This window comes from Urocitellus parryii, chromosome 4 (assembly GCF_045843805.1).
Source record: "Urocitellus parryii isolate mUroPar1 chromosome 4, mUroPar1.hap1, whole genome shotgun sequence".
Taxonomy (NCBI): Eukaryota; Metazoa; Chordata; class Mammalia; order Rodentia; family Sciuridae; genus Urocitellus; species Urocitellus parryii.
Window position 1 is genome coordinate 161,042,620 of NC_135534.1, and position 26,855 is coordinate 161,069,474.

The following is a 26,855-nucleotide window of genomic DNA, read 5'->3' on the forward strand; positions in this document are numbered from 1 at the left end:
AGCAAAAGTCAAAATACAACTGGAAAAAAAAAAGTCAAGAAGGGGAAGGCAGAAAAGGAAAATGGAAAGATAAATGAACCAATTATTTTATAAATAACAGCTACATTCATTGTGAAATTACATAGTTAAGAATCATAGATTTCTGAGATTGATGAATCAAATCTAAGCACACTATTAAAACATGGCAAATAGATGAATTGAAATAATTTACAATTATCAAATAGATTGTGGAGGGCAAGAGATGGCCAGTGTGTCCCAAATTCTTGGCCTTCAGCGGGGAAGATAACAGATACTGTCTAAAATTACTAAGACAAGGAAATAGAAACAAAGTATTTACTGTCATGGTCATAACCGTAACAGAAGTGGCAAAAGTAAAGGAAGGGAATTATATTGTTCATTTTAATGCCCATTTATACTGTGTGGGGTTTTTGTTGTTGTTGTGCGTTTGTTTGTTTTTTGCCAACTGTGGCATGCCTTAGCTTCCTAATTCAAAAAGCAAAAGTTACAAAGTTAACTACCGTCAACGGCTCCCTTGAGTACTAGAGACCTTTGCATGCCCACTTCCCACACCTTTCCTCTACCAATTCGCCCCTCCTCCCACCATTTCACAGACCACCCACCTCCACCCTCCAGAGAGGGTTACCCCAACTTCAGACTACCTTCCTACAAAGCCACTGGTAGATAACTGACACTGTCAGTCTCTGCCACCAGCTGGCAGAAATCGGAAGCGGGGGCTTGGTAGCCAGTGCCTGGCACATAGTAACCGCTCAACCGCCTCGGATTCACCGACCCGGGGGATTAGGGAAAGGCGGGCCACCCATAAGTCTCCCGGCTCAGGCTCCCTCAGCCCCTTGGGTTCCCGCCTCCTTACACTCCGAGGTGTGTGTGCGACTCGATCTTTCCGCAGGCGATGGTAGCCGGGCCCGGTTCGAATCCAAGCGCCAGCAGATACATCCAGAGATGCTGCCTCTCAAAAGAAGCGCTCCAGGCAGAGCTCATCCTCACGGTAGTTACAGTGACTTCAGAGGAAGAAAAGGCCGGCTCAAGCGACTGTGAGGGCCCTCAATACCCCTCCCTACCCTCAGCCTGATGTGGTGAGGTCCCCTCCATTGCCACCGCCCGCTGCTTTCTAGCCCGGAGCCATTTCGTCTCAAATGGCAGAAAGGACTCTGAAAAAACGAGCGTCGAAAGACAGTGCGGCCACCACTGCCTAAGTGAAGACACCACAAACTAAGACTCCCGCGCTTCAGGAAGAGCGGAGTGCGCCTACTCCACCTAACTTCCGGGGGAGGAGGGACTTCCCTGGAGAACTGTATCTCCCGCCATGCAACGCGCCCTATTCCTGGCCTTTCCGTTCACTCCCAGCGGGAAACTACAAGGCCCACAATGCGTCGCGGGTAGGGACCGTCTCCGTGCCCGCGCCTTTCCAGTCCTGGAGTTCAATCCTTGATGTTTGCGATTCCTACTACTTTTGTGTGATTATTAAATAGTCAGACAAAAAGGCGCAGACGGAGTACTGCGGCTCGATGTAGTGAGAAAAGCACCAAGCGTTTGACCCTGAACAAGTCACCTAACTTCTAAGCCTCAGTTCTATCATTAGCAAAATCTTCTTTACCATCAAATGCTAAATCTTCCCTTCATCTTCTTTCTGTAATTGAAATCTGACGCTCTCCTAAGCATACTGTATCCCCTGCAACATTCTCAATTTTTGACTGTTCTCTTTGGTTAAACCCCCTATAAAACAGGCCTGGAGCTGGGATGGCTTATCCTCCTTATTTCAAGTTGCCATCTCTGGCAATTATTGCCTCCTGCCTCACTAAAATCAGCTCCTCCAAAGTTTATTCTCTTCCTTATAGAGGTCATCTATATGAACTTAGAATCACTGGACCTCAGCCTGAGATTTACAACTTAATTCCCTGTCTCGCCAGCATTGTTAGTGAGAGGTTTTGGTGATATCAGTATCCATGTAGGTGACCTTTTCAATACCCTAGCCTCTCAATTAATTAGTCTACTTTCAAATAACTTTGTCTTCCATTCTATCAGGTCGGTGGCGATGACTTAGAACAAAGCAGCCCATAGGGAAAGAAACATCAATCATGCGCCAACAGAAAAGGCTGTCAAATCAGCGACATCTCCTGACTAATGCCTGTCAATCAGCAGAACTCCCTGGCCAATCCTGGAGTTCAACCAGCTCCCCTGACCAACTCCAGCGAGACAAGGGACCCTAAAAACACCTTTTCCTGTCCCAAGCCCTTCCCTTCCTTCTGTAAGCCCCATTAAAGCCCAGTCCGGTCAAGCTCCCACTGGGTTTCTCCTCAGAACCTTCTCCTGTCCATTCTGTCAGTCTGATGGAGCTCTACTGGGGAGTGAGTCTCAAATAAAGCCTCCTTCGGCGGCCTTTTTAAATCTGCCTCCTTTGGTCGCTGCCCGCCTTGCCTGATCTTACACATTCCACCCACTTTATTGGAATATAACTATAAAATCTGCCACTATCAACTACTGCAACACCTCCATAACTTCAATTTCAACCTCCATCTTCTAACTTTCTAGCTCAATCCCTCCAAATCTTATTCCAACAGTCCTCGGATCACTAGAATTTCTAATCCTTTTGTCTCTACATTGTCTCTTACTCTGTTGATAACATTATAATCATTAACTTGAAGACATCATCAGCTCTCTGGCATCTTTCTCTGCCAGATTTATTTAGCAAAACCCAAACCCCTATTAAATCCAGCCCTCTATTTACTCTACACCTGCACTTCAGCAGATATACACTTATTTTGTCTGTTCTCACCCAAAATTTATAACTCAAGTGAGCTCTTAAGCCTACCCACTGAACACTACTATTTTTCCCAAAGCTTACATGTACATATGCACTCGCACACACATAATTATGAACTCACAAATTTAAACTTACTTAAGGAGTTCAATCTATTATATTTATTATCCATGTAGAGATTCAAATTTTCTTATATTTGGCCAACTGAAACCTCTTCAACTTGGTATTCAAGAAGTTTAGACTCATTTTGTACATTTCTTGCCTCAGATCTGGAATTAGTCATTTCTCCAAGAAAACCTGATTTCTTTTAGTGAGAAATGATATTTTGTGACTATAAAGGCACTAGGGATGTTCATAGCTTCTGGGTTGACCAATGCTTCTACCATTTACTTAATTAACTAATATCTATTTATTGCTGTATTGTGCCAGGGATTGCTCCACACTTTTAAAAAATGTTAACTACGAAATCTCACCTTATAGATGAGAAAATTGAGGCACAGAAAACTGAAGTAACTTGCTCAGGTCACACAATAAGTGGCAGAGTAAGTTTAGAAACTGGAGTCTGAGCCTTTATCCATCATGCTTTACTTGTTCCCAGTTGACCTGCTTTTATTCACATGCCCATCCCTTAGTTAAGGGAAAGCAAAAACCCTTGACCAGCAGACTCATAGAGATATCAAAAGAAGCAGAAATGAATCCTGAAAGATCCAAAAAACAAGTGTCCAGTAAAAAAAAAAAAATCAAAAACTAGGTAATTGTGTTCAATGGTGCATACCTACAATCCCAGCAACTCGGGAGGTGGAGACAGAAACACAAGTTTGAGACCAGTCTCTGCAATTCAGTGAGACACTATCTCAAAATTAAAAAAAAAAAATTTAAAGGCTGGTAAAGTAGCTCAGTGGTAGAGGGCCCCAGGGTTCAATTACCAACACCAAAAGAAAAAAGAACGAAAGAAAAGAAGACATCCAAGCTTACACAGCTCAATTTTTATTATAGGAATTTCAGAAATTAAACTTTGAAGAGTTATATAAAATGATATATGACACATAACAAGATCTCAAAAGTTTAGGTCAAAGTTTTCTTGCAATTAAGATCAAGCAACCAAAAACTACATTAACACCCTTCAAAAACCACAGGAATAAACACACGAGCAAAGATCTATTTTACTGTGATACAAATTGCATATCCAGCCAAAAGGAATTTTTATTTTTTGGTTAATTATTCCCTGAGAGTTCAGGACCATTAGCGTGTGAATGATTTGCTCCATCCTCCTCTTCCAAAGCTATAATATCTGGAATTTCATCAGTCTCTGATGTCAAGTCTATGATAGTGAAATCAATCACCTGTAAAAGAAGAATCTTGGATATTAAACTGATCACTAATTAAGTGAACTGTTAGGTCCACATGAGGTCTTAGAAACATTATGGTTCTGGGTTGTTTTTTGGTTTGTTTTTTGTTTGTTTTCATACTGGGGATTGAACTGAGGGTTGCTTTACCACTGAGCTACATCCCCAGTCCTCTTTTCTTTACTTTTATTTTTATTTTTTTGAGACAAGTTCTCACTAAGTTGCTGAGAGTCTTGTTAAGTTGCTGAGGCTGGCTTTGAATTTGTGATGCTCCTGCCTTAACCTCCCCAGTCACTGGGATTACACTCATGCATCACCAGGCTGTCCTCAAACTCCTGGGTTCCTCCTGCTTCAGCCTCCCAAGTAGTTGGGAACACAGGCACACACCATCATGCACAACTCCTTAAGTTATTAAATATTCCGTGGAGTTGAATTTTGATTCTTTCAAAGCTATACTTTAAAAAAAGATGTTTGTCCACTCATATTATAAAAGCACTAAGAAAACTTTTCTTTAAAAGAAACTAGAGGTAAAATCTATTAGGTACTTTTTTGAAATTACCAGATATAAAGCATTCCTGGGGGCTGGGATGTAGCTCAGTGGCAAAGTATCTGCCTTGCATTCGCAAAGCCCCTGGGTTCGACCCCCAGGTCCAAAAAAGACAAAAAAAAAAAAAAAAAGCATTTCTGGTTACCTATTAATTTATTATTCCCTTCAAAATAATAGTATTGTACTTTTCTGTAAGTTTGCATTAAAGTATAAAATCCTTTTGGAAATGCCTAGGAACTGCAAAAGCAAATAGTCTTTTTAAATATCCATCACAAGAGGCTGGTAGCTCAGTGGCAAAATGCATACTTAGTATACCCAAGGCCCTGAGTTCCATTCCCAGCAATGAAAGGAAAAAAAGAGAGGAAGGAAGAGAAGATTAGTAAAGTATAATATTACTATAGATTGCAATCTTGATAGAACAAAGAGAAAAGTATCTGCCTAACAGAGGTAAAATCACTAAAAAAAAAAAAATTATCTATCGTCAGACACAGTGGCACATGCCTATGATCCCAGCAACTCTAGGGGCTAAGGCAAGAGGATCTGAAGTTGTAAGCCAGCCTCAACACCTTATCAAGGCCATAAGCAATTAAGCAAGATCCTGTCTCTAAATAAAATATTAAAAAGGAATGGGGAGGGCTGGGACTGTGGCTCACACTTGCCTAACGTGTGTGAGGCACTGGGTTCAATCCTCAGCACCACATAAAAATAAATAAAATCAAGTAATTGTGTTCAACTAAAAAAACTTAAAAGTGGGGGGCTGGGAATGTGTCTCAGTGGTTAAGTGCCCCTGGATTCAATCCCCAGAACCAAAAAATAAATAAAAAACAAAAAAGGGATGGGGATGTGGTTCAGGTTAAGTACCACTGGGTTCAATCCCCAGTACCAGGAAAACAAAAAAAGTATCTCAAAAAATACATAAGAAAGGGGGATCATGAACTGAACGATTTCATACACGTATGAGTTTGTCAGGTTGAACCCAACTACTATGTATAACCATAAAACTCTAATAAAAAATAATTAAAAAAAAAAAAGAACAGGGCACAGTGGTGCACACCTATAATCCCAGCGGCTTGGGTTCAAAGCCAGACTCAGCAATTTAGCAGCCCCTAAGCAACTTAGCAAAACTCTGTCTCAAAATAAAAAAGGGTTAATGGCTGGGGATTTAGCTCAGTTGATAAGAGTACCTGTTTCACATGCACAAGACCCTGGGTTCAATCCCCAGCACCCCCCCAAAAAAAGGGCTGGAGATTGCCTCCTAGTCGAGCACTTCTGGGCTCAACACCTGGTATCAAATCAAACAAACCACACAGAAGAGAAGAAAGAGACTTAGAAACTAATATTTAAAGTTAATATTTAACTTTATAGAATAAGAAGGTACAGAATTTATGCTTGAATGACATAAGATTCTGTAAATAAATAGTGATAATGTCTATACAAAATTGTGAATATACTTTTTTGTGTGGTGCTGGGAATTAAATCCACCTTTTACATGCAGAATACTTAATGCCAGTGAATCGTACACTTAAAAATTCCTGAAATGGTAAATTTGATTTATGTAGATTTTACCATCACCACAACAAAATAATTTTTAAAAAGACAAGAATAAAGAATATTGATTTGTTCATCAGGTCCTTCATTTGGCTGGTTGTGGTCCCCACTAAAAATTTCCCTACAATTCAGGTGCTCAGAGAACTGTGTGGTCTAAGATATAACTTTCACCACTTTGTTCCTGAGGCTTTCTATTTGGGAAAAACAAATTGTATTGTAGCTCTCCACGCATGTTTTCTTTGCAAAGGTTATGTCCAACTTGACATCCTCAAAAGCCAGCAATGAGTCCTGTGCTGCATGCCCATAATCCCAGCTATTCAAATGGTTGAGGCAGAAGGATCACAAGTTTGAAGCCAGTGTTGTCAATTTAGCAAGACTTTGTCTCAAAACAAAAAATAAAAATGTTTGAACATGCCAGGTACTGTGGCGAATGCCTGTAATTCCACCGGCTCAGAAGAATTAATAGTACAAAGCCAGACTCAGCAAAAGTGAGGCTCTAAGCAACCCAGTGAGAACCTGTCTCTACATAAAATACAAAATAGGGATGGGGATGTGGCTCAGTGGTAAGTGCCTCTGAGTTCAATCCCCAGTACCAAAAAAGAAAAAAATATCTGAAGATGTAGTTCTGTGGTAGAGTATTTTCCCAGCACGCACAAGCCCCTGTGTTCAATCCCCCATGGATAGCAAAAAGAAAAAAAAAAAAAAGCCAGTAATGCTTATACAAATTGGTTCAGTGCATCAGCCAGAAAACTATTTTAACTTTAGCCTTTTTAGTTTAAGATATGCTTGCTTAGATTTCTCTCTTAATTATTTCTATTTCTTGTATATGTTAACATCCAATGAAATACTTATTATCAATATGTATTAATTTTTATCTATCTTACTATCATATTACTAAATTGTATCTACTTAATTTCGCTTTGTTTTTATTAAAACAATGAACAGGAAATTGCAACACTGAGGACATAAGCAGAGAGATTTTCTAAGCAAGAGGCAGCTTTCTCCTATCAGAGGACTAGAGTGCTAGAATGGAAAAAAAAATGCACTTGGACATCAGTAGACATTGGCAAAGGCCCTGCCTTTTCACTTAACCTCCTCCCTCCTAGTTAACCTCTTTCACCTGTTTCCTCATCTCTCAAGTGAGAAAAATACCTAATTGATTTGGTTGTCAGAAATAAAAGTAGTATGAGCTTTGCTTTTGAAAGGTGCTCAATAAACAATAGTTTTTAAAATAGTAACATAACACGCATGCACTCACATGCACACACACACACAAATGCACCTATGTACAAGGCAAGAGTTGGGCTAAAGTAGATTTCTTTGCAGAATAGTACAAGTTCTACATTCAGAGTTTTAGTCCCCACAACCACAGTCCAAAAAAGTACCTATGGTCCCCAAGATGGCTTGAGAGAACCATATGAATAATTTGCTTTCCATATATTCAGAATGATTTAGTGTCCAATTTCCATTAGACTATCACCAATGTCTGGTTGTCATCAGACCCTACTGTGAAGCTTGGGCTGTGAAGGAAATACTGAAGGGTGGGAAGCTAAGAGGTTATCAAGTTTTCACAGTAAGTTTAATTTACAATGTGGTGGTTTTGCCTGACCATCTTCACTGGGTTTTTAGAAACCATTTCATAGATTTAAAAAATCCCTGTTTCACTGGCATAAACAGTACAGTTATGGACTATCAAAGCAGGAATGTACACAGTGTCTTGCTCTGAATGCCTATCAGAGATAGAGGTCAAAATCAAAATTGGATGCAAATGTGACTGTGATAAGGAAACCATAGACTCTATTGCAAGAATAGAAAGCGAGTAATACATTTTTTAAAAAAATATTATTTTGGGGCTGGGGATGTGGCTCAAGCGCTAACGCGCGCTCCTGGCGTGCGCGGGGCCCGCTGGGTTCGATCCTCAGCACCACGTAAAAAATAAAATAAAGATGTTGGGTCCACCAAAAACTGAAAAATAAATTGTTGAGAGCCACAGTTTAATCGGAATGATGCCTGGAATAGGGCGGCGAGGGAATGGCTCGGGGGATTAGGGCGGATCCTGCTGGGAATAGGGCAGCTCCGGAATTAGGATCCTGTTGCCTCCCGCGGGCGCCTGCTACTTTGGAGTTCCCATTGAGTTCTCTCGCAGGGTTCGGGAGAATTGGCACGGAGCCCAGTGGAGCGAGTGCATTCCCGGGAAGTGTGTGTAGCGTGCAGGTGAGAGTTCTGGAATAAAGATTTACTGTCTGGACCTACAAGGCTTTGTGGCGGCTCGGTTATTTTGTGCCCAGACTGCAGCAATAAATATTTTTTAAAAATAATTTATAAAAAAATTTTATTTTTAAATATTATTTTAGTTATAGATGGACACAATACCTTTATTTTGTTTATTTAGTTTATGTGGTGCTGGGGAACGAACCCAGTGCCTCATGCATGCTAGGCAAGCACTCTACCACTGGGCCAAAACCTCAGCCCTGGTAATACATTATTTAAAAAAAAAAAAAAAAAAAAAAGACAGTTGTTCACCATGCAACCTGTAGAGGGCACCTCTCATATAATAAACTTCATAGATCCACATACTTATTATGACAAATTTTCATTAGATGGCACTAAACACTTTGAGGATGGGGAGGCTTTTTCAAATTTTCATAAAGCTGATCTAGTCATGGCCCTGAGCCCTGGATACCTGAGGCTATAACAAGAATAGAAACACCACCACTAGGGATTTAACTTGCCTGTACAGGTAGGGGTATATACAATGCTGATAAATGTGACACAGGATCAGGAAATATAATTTATTTTTAAATACAAATAATAAATTGGGAAAGGCCCTAAATTTTAATGTTTTAGGCTAAAAAAGGATTGTGCAAAAGGCAAAGTAGCTATGTAACACCAAATATGTGAAGACTGACCTTGTTCAGAGTTCAGTTTTTACAGAAACCTCTCACCACCCATAATATTTGCTTATGGAGCTTGATTGTATACTTTCAAGTTAAGGACCAGGAGCATCTTAGTTTTTGCTCAACTCTATCTGCCATTTACTGAACAATTTGGAAGAGCTGAGTGGGCTGGTGCACATCTCCTAAAGTAGGATGCTTTGCAAATAAATGTTTTGCTTTTGTCTAATAAGTCTGAGGATGATTTGAACTCAGGTTAGGGTGCAGGTTAGCACTGATAACAAAAGCATCTACTGTACAGGTTCAATGTTAATCTCTGTGTATTTGATTCATTTGAGCAGGGTTTTTTATTTTTGGTTTGGCAGTGCTGGGCATGGAACCCCGGACCTCATCCATGCAAATCAAGTACTCTGCCACTGAGTTACATCTCAGCCCTTTTTAATTAATTGCTGAGGTTGGCCTCAAACTCTCAATTCTCCTGCCTCAGCCTCCAGAGTTGCTGGGATTGTTGGTGCATGCCACCACACCTGGCTCAGGATGCTCTTTAAAAGTGCAGAAGCAGGACTGGGATTGTGGCTTAGTGGTAGAGCCACTAACCTAGCACATGTGAGGCCCTGGGTTTGATCCTCAGCACCACATATAATAAAATAAAGGTATTGTGTCCAACTGTAACTTAAAAAGTAAATAAATGTTTTTTGGTTTTATTTGTTTTGTTTTTTAAAGTGCAGAAGCTTGGTTCTACCTCCATATCTACCAACCAGAATTCTCTGGGGGTGAGACCCAGGATCTGCATTTTATCAGTCTCCCCAGTTGATAATTCCTGGCATACACAAGGAAGGCAGTGGGAGGTTGCTGAAAGATGATGGAGTTTTATACATGCTGAGCTCTAATTTAACCCATTTTACACAAGGCTGTTAGACTTACAAATAGATATATTAGCTATCTCCTTAGTTGGTTGAGTGTTCCTGTGATCTAGCTGTGTAGACAATGAAAAAAATTTTAAGCAAGCTAAGTATATAAGAAGAATTCAGGCAATTCTGTCTGCCCTGCTCCCAACCACTTTCCTTTCACTCTGCCTTCAGGTCACTTCGAATTGTCATCTCACTGCCAATCTTAACAAAAGATGCATTGTGTTAATCATCAATCTTATCTGACAAATTCAACAGGGCATAATCTGCCTGCTTCTCACCACCTCACCACCAACTGAGGGTGTGATTGTTCCAATTGAACATTTTCCTCCTAAGTTCTTCCCCACTTCTCCCAACTCAGCTCCAAGTGGACAGTAAATTAAAAGGCCTCAACTCACTGAAAATATGACTTGAGTCCACCCCAGTGAGGATTCAGTCAGTCACTTCAAAAACATAAGGTGAGGGAGTGACATCAAATCTCAAAAGTAAGTGAAGGGCTGGGCACAGTGGTGCTTGTCTATAATCCCAGCTGCTTGGGAGGCTAAGACAAAAAGATCAGGAAATCAAAGCCAGCTCAGCAAAAGTCAGGGGCTAAGCAACTCAGTAAGTTGCTTATACAAATACAAATATAAATACAAAATAGAGCTGGGGATGTAGCTCAGTAGTCAAGTGCCCCAGTTCAATCCCCGGGATTCCCCCCCTCTCCGAAAAAAGAGATGCTTGTTTGGGGCAGGGGTGGTGGCTCAGTGGTAGAGTGCTCACATAGCACGTGTGAGGCACTGGGCTCGATCCTCAGCACCACATAAACTAAATAAAATAATGGTATTGTCTCCATCTACAACTAAAAAAAATTTTTTAAAAAAAGTAAGCGAAGGGAGAAAGAAGGATGCCATAAAAAATGTCTTCAGCCTAAGTAGACCTCAGGCCCTGAAGAAAGACTTCTTACCAGGCGTGGTGGCACATGCCTATAATTCCAGGAGGCTGAGACAGGAGCATTTCGAGTTTATAGCCAGCCTCAGCAACTTAATGAGGCCCTAAGCAACTCAGGAGCAGGGATATGGATCAGTGATTAAGTGCCCCTGAGTTCATTTTTACAAAAAGGGAGGGAGGGAGAGAGGAAGGAAGAAAGACTTCTTATCCTACTCATTCCTCTGAACAGTCCATTGCATGCCAGTCTCACCATCTTTTAGATGAATAGGCTGCTACAGGTTATCCTGGTCATTTAGATACTCAACGGTGGAATTATTCGGCATATTTCTTTCGAAGCAGTTATTACAAAATATTATAGGATATCCTATGGTACAGGATACCTGTTGGACAGGTGGACACAAAGGTGTTGTACCTTAAGATACAAAGAATAAATAACTTGGCTTACAGGGCAAGGATGTCTCACAGGACCATCACACATGCAAGTCTCAATGCTGGCTCATTTCCGAAGCTCAATCAGATCAGAAATCTAGCTAGCCTGATCCCAAACCCACAAGAACCAACAATGCTTTACCACCAAACCATATCTCCAGTCCTTTTTTATTTTTGAGGGAGGATCTCATTTGAATGCTTTATCAAAGATGTATTTTCTTAATCATGACCTAGGTATTATGTACTCACACCCTAACTGGTAAGTTAAAGACACTATATATTACTTCTAAAAATGATGCTCTCATACCTGTACTGCAAATCAGAAAGATATCTTATAGCTGGGGGCAGAGGCACATACTGTAGTCCCAGATACTTGAGAAGCAGAGACCGGAAGACTGCTTGAGCCCAAGAGTTTGAGACCAACCTGGGCAACATAGCAAGACCCTGACTCTTAAAAACAAGAAGAAGCCAGGCCCAATTGTGCACACCTATAATCCCAGTGACTCAAGAGGCTAAGGCATGAGGATAGCAAGTTCAAAGCCAGCCTCAGCAACTTAGCAAGATCCTGTCTCAAAAATAAAAAGGGCTGGGGATGAGGTTAGTGGTTTAGCACCCCTGTACTTTTGGTACAGTCCCCAGGATCAAAAAACAAAACCAAAAGCACACTATTGGGTTGTGGCTCAGTGTGAAGCACTGGTTTGATTCTTAGCACCACATTTAAATAAATGAATAAAATAAAGGTCCGTCAAAAACTAAAACAATAAAAATAGTAAAAAACAAAACAAAACAAAAAAAACCACTCTATCCTCAATATTTCACTTCCAACCATGAAGGAATCATTCATGTTACCTAAGACCTGTAGAAGATAAGAAAACTAAGGCTCAGAGTACACCATATTCCTTTGAGTTTTTGCCCAGGACTAGAGTGCACATCAACATTGCAGGCAAAGGTAAAAAACATCCAACAGCCTTCAGGCACACCATGCCAGACTTTACCCAGCTAAGGATTTGCTAACTTACTATGATTAGATACTATATTAGCCTTTGTCAGTTTTTTTCTCTCAAATGAATTGGCCTCCTTAGAAAAAAGTCTGTTAAAACTAAAATTTTCTGCTACTTCATGTAACAATAAAGCTATAAGACTCAAGGACACCACACATTTTGCAACATACAGAGACAAGTAAATGAAATGCATGTTTACACAAACTTGGGACACAAAGACAGAGCCACACCTATGGATAACTCATGGCAAAAGCAGGGACTGCTGGTGTTTTGAAAGTTGAACATAGCAGGACATGGTAGTGCACACCTAGGATGAAGCAGGAGGATGGAAAGTTTGAGGCCCGTCTGGGCATTCAAAATAAAATATGTGTTATGGTAGCTCAGTGGAATGCCACCCCTGGCCTCAATCCACAGTGCTGGAAAACAGAAGGAGTCCCTACCCTACAGCTCAATTCACCTGTTCATTGATTCCTGTAGTTACGTGGAGAAAATATTTGTAACGTGATAAAAAGCTTTGGTAGACTCATTGACAAAGTAAAAAAAAAAAAGAGACAAATCAAATTTGACTTAAACTCGGCTCTACTGAAAGCCAGCTCCACTCACCTTTAGCAAGAACAGAAATATGTGATTTTATTTCACAAGTTCCATAATTTTGTTTTTGTGATTATTTTGTGGTAGGAGATTCATGATCAGTCCTAAATTACTAACCAGCACTAAAGGGCTAGAAAACCCTAGAAGGGAGGTAACATGGAACCCAAAGTCTTTTACTTCTAATTATTCTCACATGATTTTCTATATGCAACTCACCAACAATTGAGGTTAGTGACATTCTCTCAAAGTCAGAACATAGTAAGTTAAATCCAGAGAGTGGACACTGCACTGTTACACTTTATGGCTCACACTCTAGCTCCTCAGCAAGAAAAACCTACCATCTTTGTAAAACTGATGCAAATACAGTCATATCCTTGCTGTTTTGATTCCTTTTCAGCAAGGCTATCAGTCATGACTGACTTTATTTTTTGATACCAGGAACTGAACCCAGTGGTGCTTAACCTCTGAGTCACATCTCCAGACCTTTTTTATATTTTATTTAGAGACAGGATCTTGCTGAGTTGCTTAGCTTCTCACTAAATTGCTGAGGCTGGTTTTGAACTCGCTGTCTTCCTGCCTCAGCTTCCCAAGCTGCTGGGATTACAGATGTGCACCAACATGTCCTATATGATCTTTCAACTGGCTTAAAAATCCACTCTTAGGAATCTAGTTAATCAAAAAATGAAGTGAACAACTATCACCTAGTAAAAATTCTCATGTGCACATCAGCTTTTCACTTTATTTCTTTCTTGGAAATGGAGTTTCACTATGTTGCCCAGACTGGTCTCAAAACACCTGGGTTAAGTGATCCTCCCCCCTCAGCCTCCCTAGGAGCTGGGACTACAGGGGTACATCTGTGTGACTGGCCTCACATTAGCTTTTAATTTGTTTGAAATCTATTATCAAATTCCATTTGTAACATTAATCTTCCAATGCTATCGTTCTATCAAAATTCCCCAAAAGGCTAATTGGAATTCATGTATGTAAGTTATTAACCCTGTCATGCAAATCAAGCAGCTCTATGAAAGCAACACACAAAGCACATGGAACAAACAGCATAAAACTGATCTATTCTACTATGAATTTTATTGAATTTAAAGATGGTATTCCTTTAATTAAAAAAAAAAAAAAGAAACTAAAATTAAGTTGTACAAGCATAAGAGATAAAGCAATGATGAGGCCTGCTCAGACTATACTGGAACAGACACTATACCAGAGCCCACATGAGGATGTTTTTATACAATACAGACAGACATTAACAGTAGCAACATAATGGCTATAGAATGAGACCCTAAGTGCACATAAATTCTGTGAGTTCTAGTGAAGCTCTGTCAAGCCTACCATTCTTTTCTTACCAGCCAGGCAACTCAAAGTCTCCTAATGCCAGAAACTTTAAGGCTCTTACCAGCTGGAAATGACTACAACTGAAGGCCTTTTTCCTAATTGGCTGCTTTTCCAGTTTAGAGTTATCTAGCAGGTTAATTTTAACATGACAAATGATGTCATCTAGATAGCTACAACATGCACTGGTGACAAGAAAGGCTTAATGAGTTTTGTGCTGAGACTGCTGGACCTTCTGGCTGGTCTTGTCCATTTTTGCACTTTGGTCCTGAGCATTCTGAGACTCAGTCAGCTGAGGATAAAAGGGACCTACCAGCCAGTTGAGGGGGGTGTTGTTTACAACATAATCCATCACATCATCTAAAGATTCCTTCATTTTCTGTAGCTGCCCCTTGCTAGAGGTCAGGAAGCCATCAGACACTTCTTTAAAGGAGGCAGCATTGCGGAATACTGAGTAGATGTCGCCTGCCATCACCCCCAAGTGCTTGGCCTGATCTTGGATGTTCTGTGGTAACCCTTGGACGTTGGACAGGAGGGTGTGGCATGTGGTCTGGAGCTGCTGAGTCAGGTTTCGGGCAACAGCAAGAGTACGTGACTCGATATGCTAAAAATAAGACCAAGTTAAGAATTAGCAGTGGATTCAACAGTCATATGTGTGAACTAGTTTAATCACAGTAAACTAGTTATGTGTCCGCCATAAATGCAGACTCTGACATTTTAAAAATCCTCATAACAATAGCTATGAACATAAGCTTAGGGTTTAAGTAACTTGCCCTAATTAACAGTTGGAAAATAGCTGAGTGGGGCATATGAACTAGTGCATGAGTCTCCAAAATTCCTCACCTTAAACTGAAGAAATATAACAGGCAGAGGAAACCAGAATAAAAACACAATCCATGATAATAGTATATTTAAATAATTCCTCCTCAAATAAGTTGACATAATATAAACAGTCACTACTGATTTCAAGGCAAACACACACTAAGAACCATTTTCTGGAAATCCAACACTAGTTTCTTCTTTCTGGAACATTGGTGCCCTTTCTGGCCTTTAACCTAGTTTATTTACCCTTTAGTTCTCAGCTTTGCATTCATCTTTGACTCAGCCACCCCACTCCAGGGCTGTAGTAGACAGCCTTCCTATATACTCTCATAGCACCTAGGTTTATCCTGGCAAAAAACACTACGTGTCTATATTCCCCATCAGTCTGTACCCATGTTTCCCATTTGGAGGGCAACATGTCAATCTGCAGGTTGTAAGATAGTTACTCTCTGCCCAGTTTTGTTTCTCTGCCACCTAACAATCTATATAGACAATATTGTTCAAACTTTTGACAAGTAATAGTATTCTAAGAGAGTTGAAGGAATATTGTAATAAAAAGTCTAATAAGAACTTCACAAAAAAAAAAAAAAAAGAACTTCACAAACTGTTATAAAAACTATCCCAGTCCACTTACCTCAGCGCAGTGGGATTCATCTGTATCATCATGGCCAATGCTCCTCTTCCAGTCCACCCATGAGAGATAGAGTTTATCCTGAGCATCCTGAATTTTCTGGTTGGCACTATGCACATTCTTTCTGGCAAATTCAATCTGGAACACAACAAAATAAGAAAAGGGAATATACTGGTCAAACATTTTTGTCAGCTTGTTTACAGCTCCATGATATGAATCAGATAACATAAAAACCAAGAACCATAAGATTCTCTCCTGATATCACTGTTATTTATTATCAATGTGTTAGTCAACCAAGCACAAGTAGCTCATTCCTGCCCCTCTTTAACTATTAAACCACTGACTCCAAATGCACCTCTAGTTTAGCACACATAAGACAACTAAAATTCAGTTTGTATGTATGAAGGATAAATTAGAACTATAAAAAGGGAAACCAACCTTCCTCTCCCCTTTTGCCAGCAACCTATTTCCTCTTCCAAGGAGAAATGGTTTTTCTACCATTGTACAGTACATACTGTTCTATAATTTGGCAGTCTTTAATAGCTACACAATAGTCTATTGTGAAGTACTAATTTAATTAGTCCCCTATGGTTGATGTGTACTGTTACAGTCTCTTATGACTCTAAACAAATATATGTAGGATAATCAGAAGAGAAACTCCTAATACTGGTACAGGTGTGTTATAACTTTACCAGAACAATTCTTTGACTCTGTTCCATTTTGAATCTTCTAGAAGTGCACAGTATTGTTCTTTTTCTACATCACTACCAACAGCATCAAATTTTGGTAGTGTGACAGAACAAAAAAGGTATCTGTGCCTGACATCTGAGTAAAATTACCATTCGTATTTTCAGCTATTTATACTTCCTTTTCTGTGAATTGTCTGTATCCCTTTGCCCATTTTTTTTTTTTTGGCAGGGAGGGATACAGGGGCTTGAAATCAGGGGCACTTAACCACTAGGCCACATCCCCAGCCCTATTTTGTATTTTATTTAGAGACAGGGTCTCACCTAGTTGCTTAGTGCCTTGCTTTTGCTGAAGCTGGCTTTTAATTCTCAATCCTCCTGCCTCAGCCTCCCGAACCCCTGGGATTACAGACGTGCACCACAGCGCCGGCTGTCCATATTTTTATTAGATTTTCATAAGGTAAGATTAAATTCTAGGATTTCATGGGCTGGGGTTGTGGCTCAGCAGTAGAGCTCTCACATAGCATGTGCAAGGCGCTGGTTCGAGCCTCAGCACTACATAAAAATAAATAAAATAAAAGGTATTGTTTCCGACTACAACAACAACAACAAAAAATTCTAGGATTTCTAGACTATACCTACTCTTATTCCATGAGATAAATGAGCTTATGTTGGATATCACAAAGGAAGCTTTACTCACCAGGTGAACAGTAGAATGAAGCTGAGAAATAGTCTCCTGGCTCATTTGCTTAGCTTCTTTAACCCTGTTGAGTGCCTGCTGGTAGGCCCGAGCACGGAGCTTGGTAGACAGAGACCCCAGTCTCACATAATAACTTGATTTCTGAACTTCATCAAATCCTTCAACTTTTTTTGCTTCTTTTTCTGAAGTTGGAAAGAAGGGACAATTATCAGTACCAACGTCTAAACTATAACCTGGGTCTTCGCTGCCCACCCACCTAGCAAGTACAATCTCATTTTCCCAAGACTGCTCAAGCCTTCAGCTGGGCTTGATCACCTGAATCTATTACTGTATTTAATACATGTTACATATCTACCCATGCTTCCTCCCACTAGAAATAACTTGAGCTACAAAGTACCTGGCACACCATAGGTACTAATGTGCCTTTGTTAGTGATGATTCAGTAAAGCAGCCCACTAAAGACAACCCATGGCACAATTATGTATGCCAGTAATCTCAACATTACAGGAGATGGAGATAGGAGGATCCCAAGTTCAAAGGCAGCCTCAGCAACATAGCAAGGACCTAAGCAAATGAGTGAGACCCTGTCTCAAAATAAAAAATAAAAAAAAAGGACCAGGGATATGGCTCAACGGTAAATTGCCCTGGTTTAAATCCCCAGTACCAAAAAAAAAAAAAAAAAAAAAAAAACAGACAACCCATTTATAGAAAATTTTTTTCAAGGCAAATTTCTCCTGAAGCTTTAAAACAGTTATGTTGGGGCAGGGGGTGGGGGGTGGTTATCAATAAAAAGTTTTTTTAAAAAACCTTAGGTATAATTCAATATGAAACTTCAAATTGCTTTAAGTAGGAAATTTATAAAGAAAGATTAGTGGTTATGTGGGGAAGGACCAAAGGACTGATTGCAAACAGGCGTGAAGTATCTTTTGGGGACATAGGTCTGTTCTAAGCAATTGAATGAGATCCTGTCTCAAAATAAAAACATAAAAAGCACTGGAGATTTAGCTGTGTAGTAAAGCCCCCTGAGTTCAATCCCTAGAACCAAACCAAACAAAAGTTCTTAAACTGGACAGTGATAATGGCTATACAACTCTAAATTTAGACTGAAAACAGGTAAATGTTTTTGGTATATAAAGTCTACCTCAATAAAGGTAATCTTTTTAAAAGACAATCTTTATAGTCCTTTTTAAAAAACTAGTTTAAGGTGTAAAACATTATTTTAAGACAAAATTCCCAATTACCTATTTCTTCTTCAGTGAGAGGAAGGTACTGATCTACCAGCATCTCGGATTTGCTGATCACATTTTCTACTCCACTGCTCACAAACTGCACCATCCGACTTTCCAAAACTGTGTTAATGCCGCCATTGACCACAGACTTGGTCTTCTCCACCCCGCCAGTCACCGCTCCTTTGGTCTTGTCCATCACCCCTGTGATTGTGCTGGCTACAGAATCCTTGGCCCCAGTCACAGTAGTCGTCACAGCATCTCTCGCCCCAGTCACGGCCCCTTTGGCACTGGCAACAACCTGAATGTGGTATAAGCAGATCAACTGGCAAATAAGGAATATAAAAGGCACAAACCCCTGTAAGGTCTTACAGAGGAAGCATCATTTAAGAGTTAAAAAGGATTCTGGTCCTTTTGCTGCCTAATTTTAGGTCTTGGCTAAGTCACTAACATTCAATTAACCTTAATTTCTTTGTCAGGTCTATTTGTCACTCCTCAAGGATTGTTCACAGGTACAAACGAGGGAAACAAACATGAAGTTTGTTCATTTGTCAAGGCAAGTTGTTGTGGGACTTTTCTGTTTTATATTGTTTTGTTTTTCTGGGTTTTCTGTTGTTGTTTTTGGTGGAAGTTTTTTTGTTTTTGTTTTTAACTAGATAAACCTTTGGTACAAAAAGTACTCTAGGGAAGAATGGCATGCTTATACTGAGAACAGCTCATGCTTGCCTAAGAACATAGCCATAGGTACGCCATGCACATGCAGCCCTTTGTACACAGCCCCAGAAGGCCAATCCACAGGCAGTTCTCCATCCTGCTAGGAGTGCTTTAGATAGCTATCATTCATACAGGACCCTCTAAATCACCAGCCTGCCCATGCTCCACTCATGAGACCCTAACTCGTGGGAAAGCCTAGCTCACTATCTCATTTTGTTACTGTGGAGAAGATGCAGCTGGGTGTGGTGGTGCACACCTCCAACCCTAGCAGTTTGGGAGGCTGAAGCCAGCCTCAGCAACTTGGCAAGGCCCTAAGCGACTTAGAGAGACCCTGTCTCTAAATAATAATATAAAGTGGGCTGGAGATGTGGCTCAGAGGTTAAGTTCAATTCCTGATATTAAAAAAAAAAAACAACAAACAAACAAAGAAGGAGCTTTTCTAAGTTGGAGTCAGGGGAGGGAAAGGAAAAGACATGAAAGATTCCCTTCAGGCACATCTCAGGCATAGAACATAAAGTTCCAAAGTGATTTCATAAACTGGCGATTTGTCCAAGATGCACATGAAAGGTGGACTAAAAACCTAGATCCTGGCTTAGTCCAGCGCCCCCCCCCTTTTTTTTTTTAAACTGGGGATTGAACCCAGAAGCGCTTTATCAGTTAGTTAATTCCCTAGTACTTTTTATTTTTTAAGACAGGGTCTTACTAAATTGCAGACACTAGCCTCTAACTTTAGATCTTTTTACCTCAGCCTCCTGAGTAACTGAGATTATAAGCATGTGTCACCACACCCAGCTTCAGTGTCACTTTTAAAATATGAGAAGGATAAATTATGAGAAATATCACGAAAGTGGTAAAGGCTGGGATTTGAGACAGGGATCACAGTACCATAACCCTTTCACCTGAAAACAGAATTACAAGAACATCTGTAGCTCCATAATTATAGTTACATGATTAAATGGGAGGAAACAAAACTTTCTTTTCTCAAAACCAGGCTTCCAGCATGCTAAAACAAACATTCTATCCCCTGAGTTATATTCCCAGCCTTTAAATGAACTATTTGATTTTAAGATATTTTCAACTTGATGAATTTATTGACATAACTGTCAAAAATCAAGGGGCATCTGTATTACATACATAATAGAATAGATGTGGTAATTTAAGATACATTGGATTCAGCTGGGTGCAGTAGTACACACCTATAGTCCTACTTAGGCCACAGGCAAAGGCAGGAGGATCATTTGAGCTTAGGAGTATGAGACCAGCCTGGGAAAAACAGCCTGACTTCATCTCTTAAAGAATAAAAAATTAAAAAAAAAAAAATAGGGCTGGGGTATAGCTCAGTGGTAGAGCACTTGCCTGGCCTGCATAGGCTCTGTGCTCCATCCCCAGTACCACACAAAATAAAAAAGATTAAAAAGTTATATAAGGCAGATTTTGCTAGTAAGTTCACTTGGAACTTAATTACATGGGCTTATTATTAAGGACCTCCACCCAAGATAAATGCGAACTCCTAGCCCTATAAACAGAAGTTATCTGCTTTAATAATTATACTAGAAATAACTAACCCCATTGGTTCCACTGCTTTGCTCATTTTAGTGCAAACTGAGATACGCAAAATATCTCTTAAGTAAAAGGCAGTTACATAGGATTTTAATCAAAGCACACAAAAGAAAAAAGTCGGGCTGGGGATGTGGCTCAAGTGGTAGCACGCTCTCCTGGCATGCGTGCGGCCCGGGTTCAATCCTCAGCACCACATACAAACGGAAAAAAATGTTGTGTCCACCGAAAAATGAATAAATGTTAAGCTTCTCTCTCTCTCTCTCTAAAAAAATTTAAAAAAAAGAAAAAATTCTGTAGTTGTTAAATCAAATTCAATAATTTCAAAAGATTTATAAATCTTTTAGAATCTTTAGACTTATCCACTAATAGCTCATCATTAAAAAAAAAAAAAAAACCTAGATGCCTTTAACTGGGGGTTTAGCTCAGTGGCTGATCTCTTATCTAGCCAAGTTTGAGAACCTAGGTTTAATCCACAGCATGGCAAAAAGCAAACAAAAAAACTAGACATCCACAGGGCTGGGGGTGTAATTCTATGGTAGAGCATGTGCTTTGCACGTGCAAGGGCCTGGGTTCAATCTCCAAAAAGCTACCACCCCAAATAAAAACAAACACACTAAACATCTAGTTCATGCTTCAAATGTCACATTTGCATGAGGATATGGTTAAAGAGGAAAAAAGGATCACAGAATAAAGGTGGTAACTTATTACCTGTTAGTGAGGTTATATAGCTCAGGTCACATAAATCCAGCAAGGAAACTAAAGATCAAACTAAACTTGACATTCAAGGTATTAGCATACAGAGCTGTCTAATTCAAGGAGAAGACATGGAAAGAGATAGGAGAGATGACAAGGGGGTATACACTCTTGAAAACCTACCCTAAATTACTTGTGCTACAGATTGAACCCAGGGCCTCATGCATGCTAGGCAAGCACTCTACCACTGAGATATATATGTATGTATGTGTGTATAACACATACACACATACATAAACATATACATACACCAAGGCATTGGAAATGTCTTGATTTACTAGAGCTTTAGGCTTCCAACAACCCAATCTAATTCCTTTTAAATAAAGGAAATTGATTTTTAGTATTATACACAAATCACCAAAATTTAAATATCCAAAATGGAAAAATAATTCATCAACAGATGAGTATGAAGCAACATTAGTGAAACTGTTAAGCAGATGTACATGTAATTCCAAAGGCTATACACTAAACTTATCTACTTAAATTATGAAAGACAAAAGACAAAGGCTGGAGATTTAGCTCAGTGGTACAGCACTGGCCTTCCATGTGTTAAAGTCTTGAGTTCACTCCATACGTAGATGATTTAATCATGAAAAACAGAGACAGATTTCTCCCTAATTGGTATCATTTTATGCCATAATGTATTTTTAATCTGAAAGAAACTTTCAGTACCTTATCTGAACCAAAGTATCACTGGGGTAGATAAACCTATCATTTCTGTCAACATGGACTTACTGTCCCTTATGCATGGTAGTCCCTATCAGCAATGCACCAAGTAAGAAAATCTTCTATATACCACTTCTGAATGTATCCAGCACCACACTGGAATCAGTTATTTGAGACCCATTTCATCTACAAGGGCAAAGTCACAAATTGATAAGCTAAAAGTACTCTACCCAAAGCTGGCTAGTTCTCTGCTTCTTGAACACAACCTAACAAAAGTTCAGAGAGTAAGTTAGTGGCCACTGTCTTTCAAAAATAGATCCAGTTCCAGGGTAAGGGAACAAATAAGTGTTTTCTTGTTTATGACATGCACAGTCTGTGCTAAACGGTAGAACGTGAAAACATGTGCAGTAGCAGACCTCATTACTCTTGTCCCAAGCTCACCTGTGATGTTGGCTGATTCAGAATAGGCAATTTCTCCTCAATCCTGTCCAGCCCCTTGCAGGCATAGGTATTAGCAACTGCAACTGGAAGAATCACAAATGTTGCTGAGATTATATAGTGAAACTAAATAATGCCAATGTAACGTGTTATAGAATGAGCCCACACTACTGTACCTCAGGTCTTTAACCTTTTTATAACAAAACAGCCAAAATGTTTAATGTTTCACCGCAATATGCATTATCTGGCTTCTCTAGATCAGACAGAAAGAAGCTTGGTAGGTTGCTGGAAACTTTTTTCCACCAAGAGGGAAATAAGAGGGTGTAAAGGAGGTGTATGCAGAGGCATCAACATGTCAGTAGGAAGTTGGCTAAGAAACTTCTTCCTCAATACCTGACCCCTAATGTTAGTGCCAAGAGTAGCAAGGCTTTCCCTGAACCCTTATTCAAGGAATAAAGTGTCTAGAAACTCTCTCAAAATTAGCATTTCCATTTTAGTTTAATCCCTACTTAATTCATGTACCTTAATTAGTAGATGGCAGTACATTTTGGGTTCTCACCAGGAAACAGTATGCTAACAGCACTCTGGAGTTCCCTAATAAGGTGCAGATTTCAGTCCAAAGCTTCCCCTAAGGTTGACCAAGCCAAGTACTCATACCAAATTCATTTGGAAATTGGCATTTAAAGGTTCCTTACAATCCTGCAAATTCATGACTTAGCCCCCATTTGGGGAATGATTTAAAATTTTTATTAAAAGAAGTTCATGCATACTGTGGAGAAAATAGAAAACTTCCCACTCTGTTGTGGGAATGTAAAGGGTTGCAGCCACTTTGGAAAACAGTCTGGTTGTTCCTCAAAAGCTTAAACACAATTATTATGTGATTCAGGAATTCCATTCCTAAGTATGTACCCAAGAAAATTAAATTACGTCCATACAAAAACTTGTACATAGATATTCACAGAAATATCATCCACAAAATGTAGAAGCAACCCAAGTGTCCATCAACTGATGAATAAATAAACAAAAATATGTCTAAGTACACAATGGGGTATTTTTCCAAAATAAAAAGGGATGAAGGGCTGATATGATACAATAAAATGGATCAACTCTGAAAACATGCTAAGTGAGCTAGGCATGGTGGCACACACCTGAAATTCCAGCATCTCTGGAGGATGAGGAAAATCACAAGTTCAAGCCCAGCCTCACAGCAATCTAGCAAAGCCCTAAGCAATTTAGTGAGGCATTGTCTCAAAAAATAAAGAAAGAAAAATAATAAAAAGGAATGGGAATGTGGTTCACTGGTAAAGAACCCCAGTACTAAAGAAAAAAAAAAAAACATGCTAGATAACCAACATTTTATGATTCTATTTTTCCAGTTCTGATGATTAAATCCTGGGGAACTTTACCACTGAGCCTTTTCTCTATTTTCATTTTGAAGACAGCATCTACTAAATTGTCCACACTGGCCTCAAACTTAGGATCCTGACTCAGCCTCCAGAGTAGTTGGGATTATAGGTATGTGCCACTATGTCCGCCACTATGTCCACTCACTTTGTGGCTCTAGCTTCTGGATGATAGGCAGAGCACTTGTCACCGCTACGGAGGTCATGGTCTTCACACCCTTCTCTGCCATCTCACACACAGACTTCAAGTAGGGATACTGATCCTTTGTACTGACATAAGCCGAGGATACCAGGTCACACGTGGAGCTCACCAAGGGCAGGTTGGCCACCCTAGTCACCACACTCTGTAACCAAAGAGGAGTAGATGTTAAGTTATTAGTCACCACACTCCGTAACCAAAGAAGAGTAGATGTTAAGTTATAGAAACACGTCAGGAGAGGAAGGAGTCAAGAAAACGACTATTTAAAATTCATACCGGTTGAGGATCAACTGCAACAGATGCCATTTTCTTCCTTGAGGAGGAAAAAAACAAACCTGTGGAAGACAAACTGGATTTCAGGACACAGGGATGACTCCCAGATTAGTTCCCCAATCCAAGCAACGCTTGCTCGTTTCAAGTGAAAAAAAATTCAAGAGGTGCTAAGTGTGATCTCCCATGCTTCTTCCCATCCTCTGAGTCCTCTCCTGGGCAAACACCCCTTAAGGTAGTTTTGGGAGCTTCAGTTTAAACTTAGAAAAGAGGCTCAGCAGGGAAAGTCAAAGTTGTTGTCATAGTTGTCTTGCTCACCACCAGGAAGCTAGAAATGCCCATCCTTAATTGGGGATTGAAGGGATTCCACATATTAGGCTAAACTCTACCACTAAGGTAAACCACAAACCCTTTTTGAAGACAGGGTCTTCCTAAGTTGCTGAGGCTGGCTTCAAACTTGCTATCCTCCTGCCTCAGCTTCCCGAGTCGCTGGGATTATAGGTGAGACCCACTATGCCCAGCTTCACAAATGCTTTGTTTTTTTTGCTCACAAATTGCTAACCAGATTAAAATCCATGTTGAGACTAAAGAAAAGTTTCAATAGAAGATATTTTAGTCAACACTCCTTTGAGAATCACAGGATCAGGACAATAAAATTGGAGCATTTTTATGGGGGCTTATTTTAACTCCCTTGTAAAAGGACTGAAACTACTTTACGAGCAACCAAGCTTAAGAGGAAGGAGGTGCTCAGAGGAATTGAGAAACATTTCAGGATGTGTTACGTGTATATTTTTGTAGCCCCAAGGACCCATACCCACACAAAACTGCCGCCCTGACAATCAACTGACCTAGAAGCAAAGAACCGGCCAAACCCGCTGCCCACCACTTCTGGGCGTGTCAGCCCAGTCTCCCACCACCAAGGGTCACAGTTCTACAAGAAATGAGTAAGAACCAGACGCAGCGGCACACACTGGTAATCCCAGCGTCTAGGAAGGCTGAAGCAGGAGGATCTGAGTTCAAGACCAGCTTCAACAATTGAGCAAGACCCTGTCTCTAAATAAAATACAAAATAGGGCTCACTGGTAAAGCGCCCCTGATTCAATCCTTGGTACCGAGACAGGTCGAGAGAGAAAGAAACAGAAACCTGGGACAGTATCGATAGAAGTATTGTACACCCCAAAAAAACTCTTGCCTTACAACAATTTCCTAACTCCTGCCCCAGATAAATGTCCCTTCAGAACATACAAAAGTTGTTTCCCCACAAGCATCCATGCAGACCAAGAGATACTTGATTAAATGTCCCTTCAGAACAAACAGAAGTTGCTTCCCCACAACCTTCCTTGCACACCAAGAGATACTTGATACCAGCACAGAAGCTACTAGGAGAAAAGCCTCTATCAACAAAAGCGCCGGTGGAGCACGGCCGACGGAGAGCCGGCGGCCCAGAGCCCACCCGCTCCCAGCCAGGCTCCGGGACCACGGTCCTCGGCGGTGCAGTTTAGAACCCCGCTGGAAGCACAGCAGCAGCCCCCCAAACCCGAGGATCCCTCCCATCTCGGCATTGCGGGGTGGCCCGGGGCAACTCGCTGGTGCACGGTGGCTGGGGGGTGCGCACCCACCGACAGACCGCAGCGAGGAGGGGAAGAGGCGGACGAGTCTCCCGAGTCCCGCAGGCCGTAGAGCAACCCCGACGCGCTCACACGGCGCGGCTCCCGGCGACCCGTATATATGCCCCACCTCGCCCCGCCCCGCCCCGCGTCTCTGCAACACGTGACGGAGGCCAGGGACAAGGAACACCTCAGGTCAAAGAACCGGTGTCGCTTTCAGTTGCCTGCCTGCGCCTCCTCCCACCGCCGTGGGCCAGCGGTGTGACCAGTCAGGGAGAGGCGTGAGGCGGGCTGCCAGTGGGTAGGGACCTCCGCCAGGTTCAAGGGCCCTGGACGGAGGGGTCGGCTGGGGGGAGGGGCGGGGCACCTTCCTGGGGGAGGGGATCTTAGCCTGATCCCGGCCTAAGGAGAGACAAAAGAGGAGCAGCATATAGAGCGGGGGCGCCCGGAGCACTTGGGGGTGGCTGTACGGTCTGCGGGATTCGCCTGTCGCTTCCCTCTTTGTTGCGGTCTGTCAGTCGGTGGGGAGCAGGTGTTTTCACGTTTTGGGGGCCCAGCGAGGTCGGTGGCGAATGGCAGAAGGAGCCCAGGTGGCCTTTGGGGTTTTGAAAAACGCAAATGATCTCTTAAGTAGTAGAGCACGCAGGCCCGAGGCCCTGAGATCTAGCTCCAGACCAGGAAGGTAATTAACCCCTAGAGTGAATCCTCAGATTAGAATTCTTTAAAAAGGGGGCAACCTTGGCTGCTTCTAGGATATTTTTAGCAAACAAGTAACATTTAAAGTTTATGAAATTCTAACCCAACAATGTGCTTGTGGAAAGTTCTTCCACTGCTCTTTTGACTGTTTAGACAATTTGTCAAACACT

General features: G+C 40.9%; 2 protein-coding genes across 3 annotated transcripts in view; both read right to left on the reverse strand.

Moving 5' to 3' along the window:
• The window catches only part of Haus6 (HAUS augmin like complex subunit 6), a 40,535-nt gene extending 39,276 nt beyond the window's left edge, over nt 1-1,259 (reverse strand). For both annotated transcript variants that reach the window (XM_077797047.1, XM_077797046.1), the window contains exon 1: nt 872-1,259. In XM_077797047.1, coding sequence (XP_077653173.1) covers nt 872-999 — 128 coding nt within the window. In that variant the 5' untranslated portion in view covers nt 1,000-1,259. The remainder of the gene's footprint in view (nt 1-871) is intronic.
• Nucleotides 1,260-3,750: 2,491 nt separating this feature from the next.
• On the reverse strand, nt 3,751-26,069 carry Plin2 (perilipin 2). The gene is made up of 9 exons (XM_026397583.2): nt 26,002-26,069; nt 24,389-24,447; nt 24,062-24,257; nt 22,514-22,596; nt 18,395-18,680; nt 17,154-17,335; nt 15,771-15,905; nt 14,628-14,918; nt 3,751-4,122 (listed from the first exon to the last, which is right to left on the reverse strand). The coding sequence occupies exons 2-9, from the start codon at nt 24,416-24,418 to the stop codon at nt 3,994-3,996; spliced, it is 1,332 nt and encodes a 443-aa protein (XP_026253368.2). The 5' UTR covers nt 24,419-24,447; nt 26,002-26,069; the 3' UTR covers nt 3,751-3,993.
• Nucleotides 26,070-26,855: the final 786 nt, after the last annotated feature.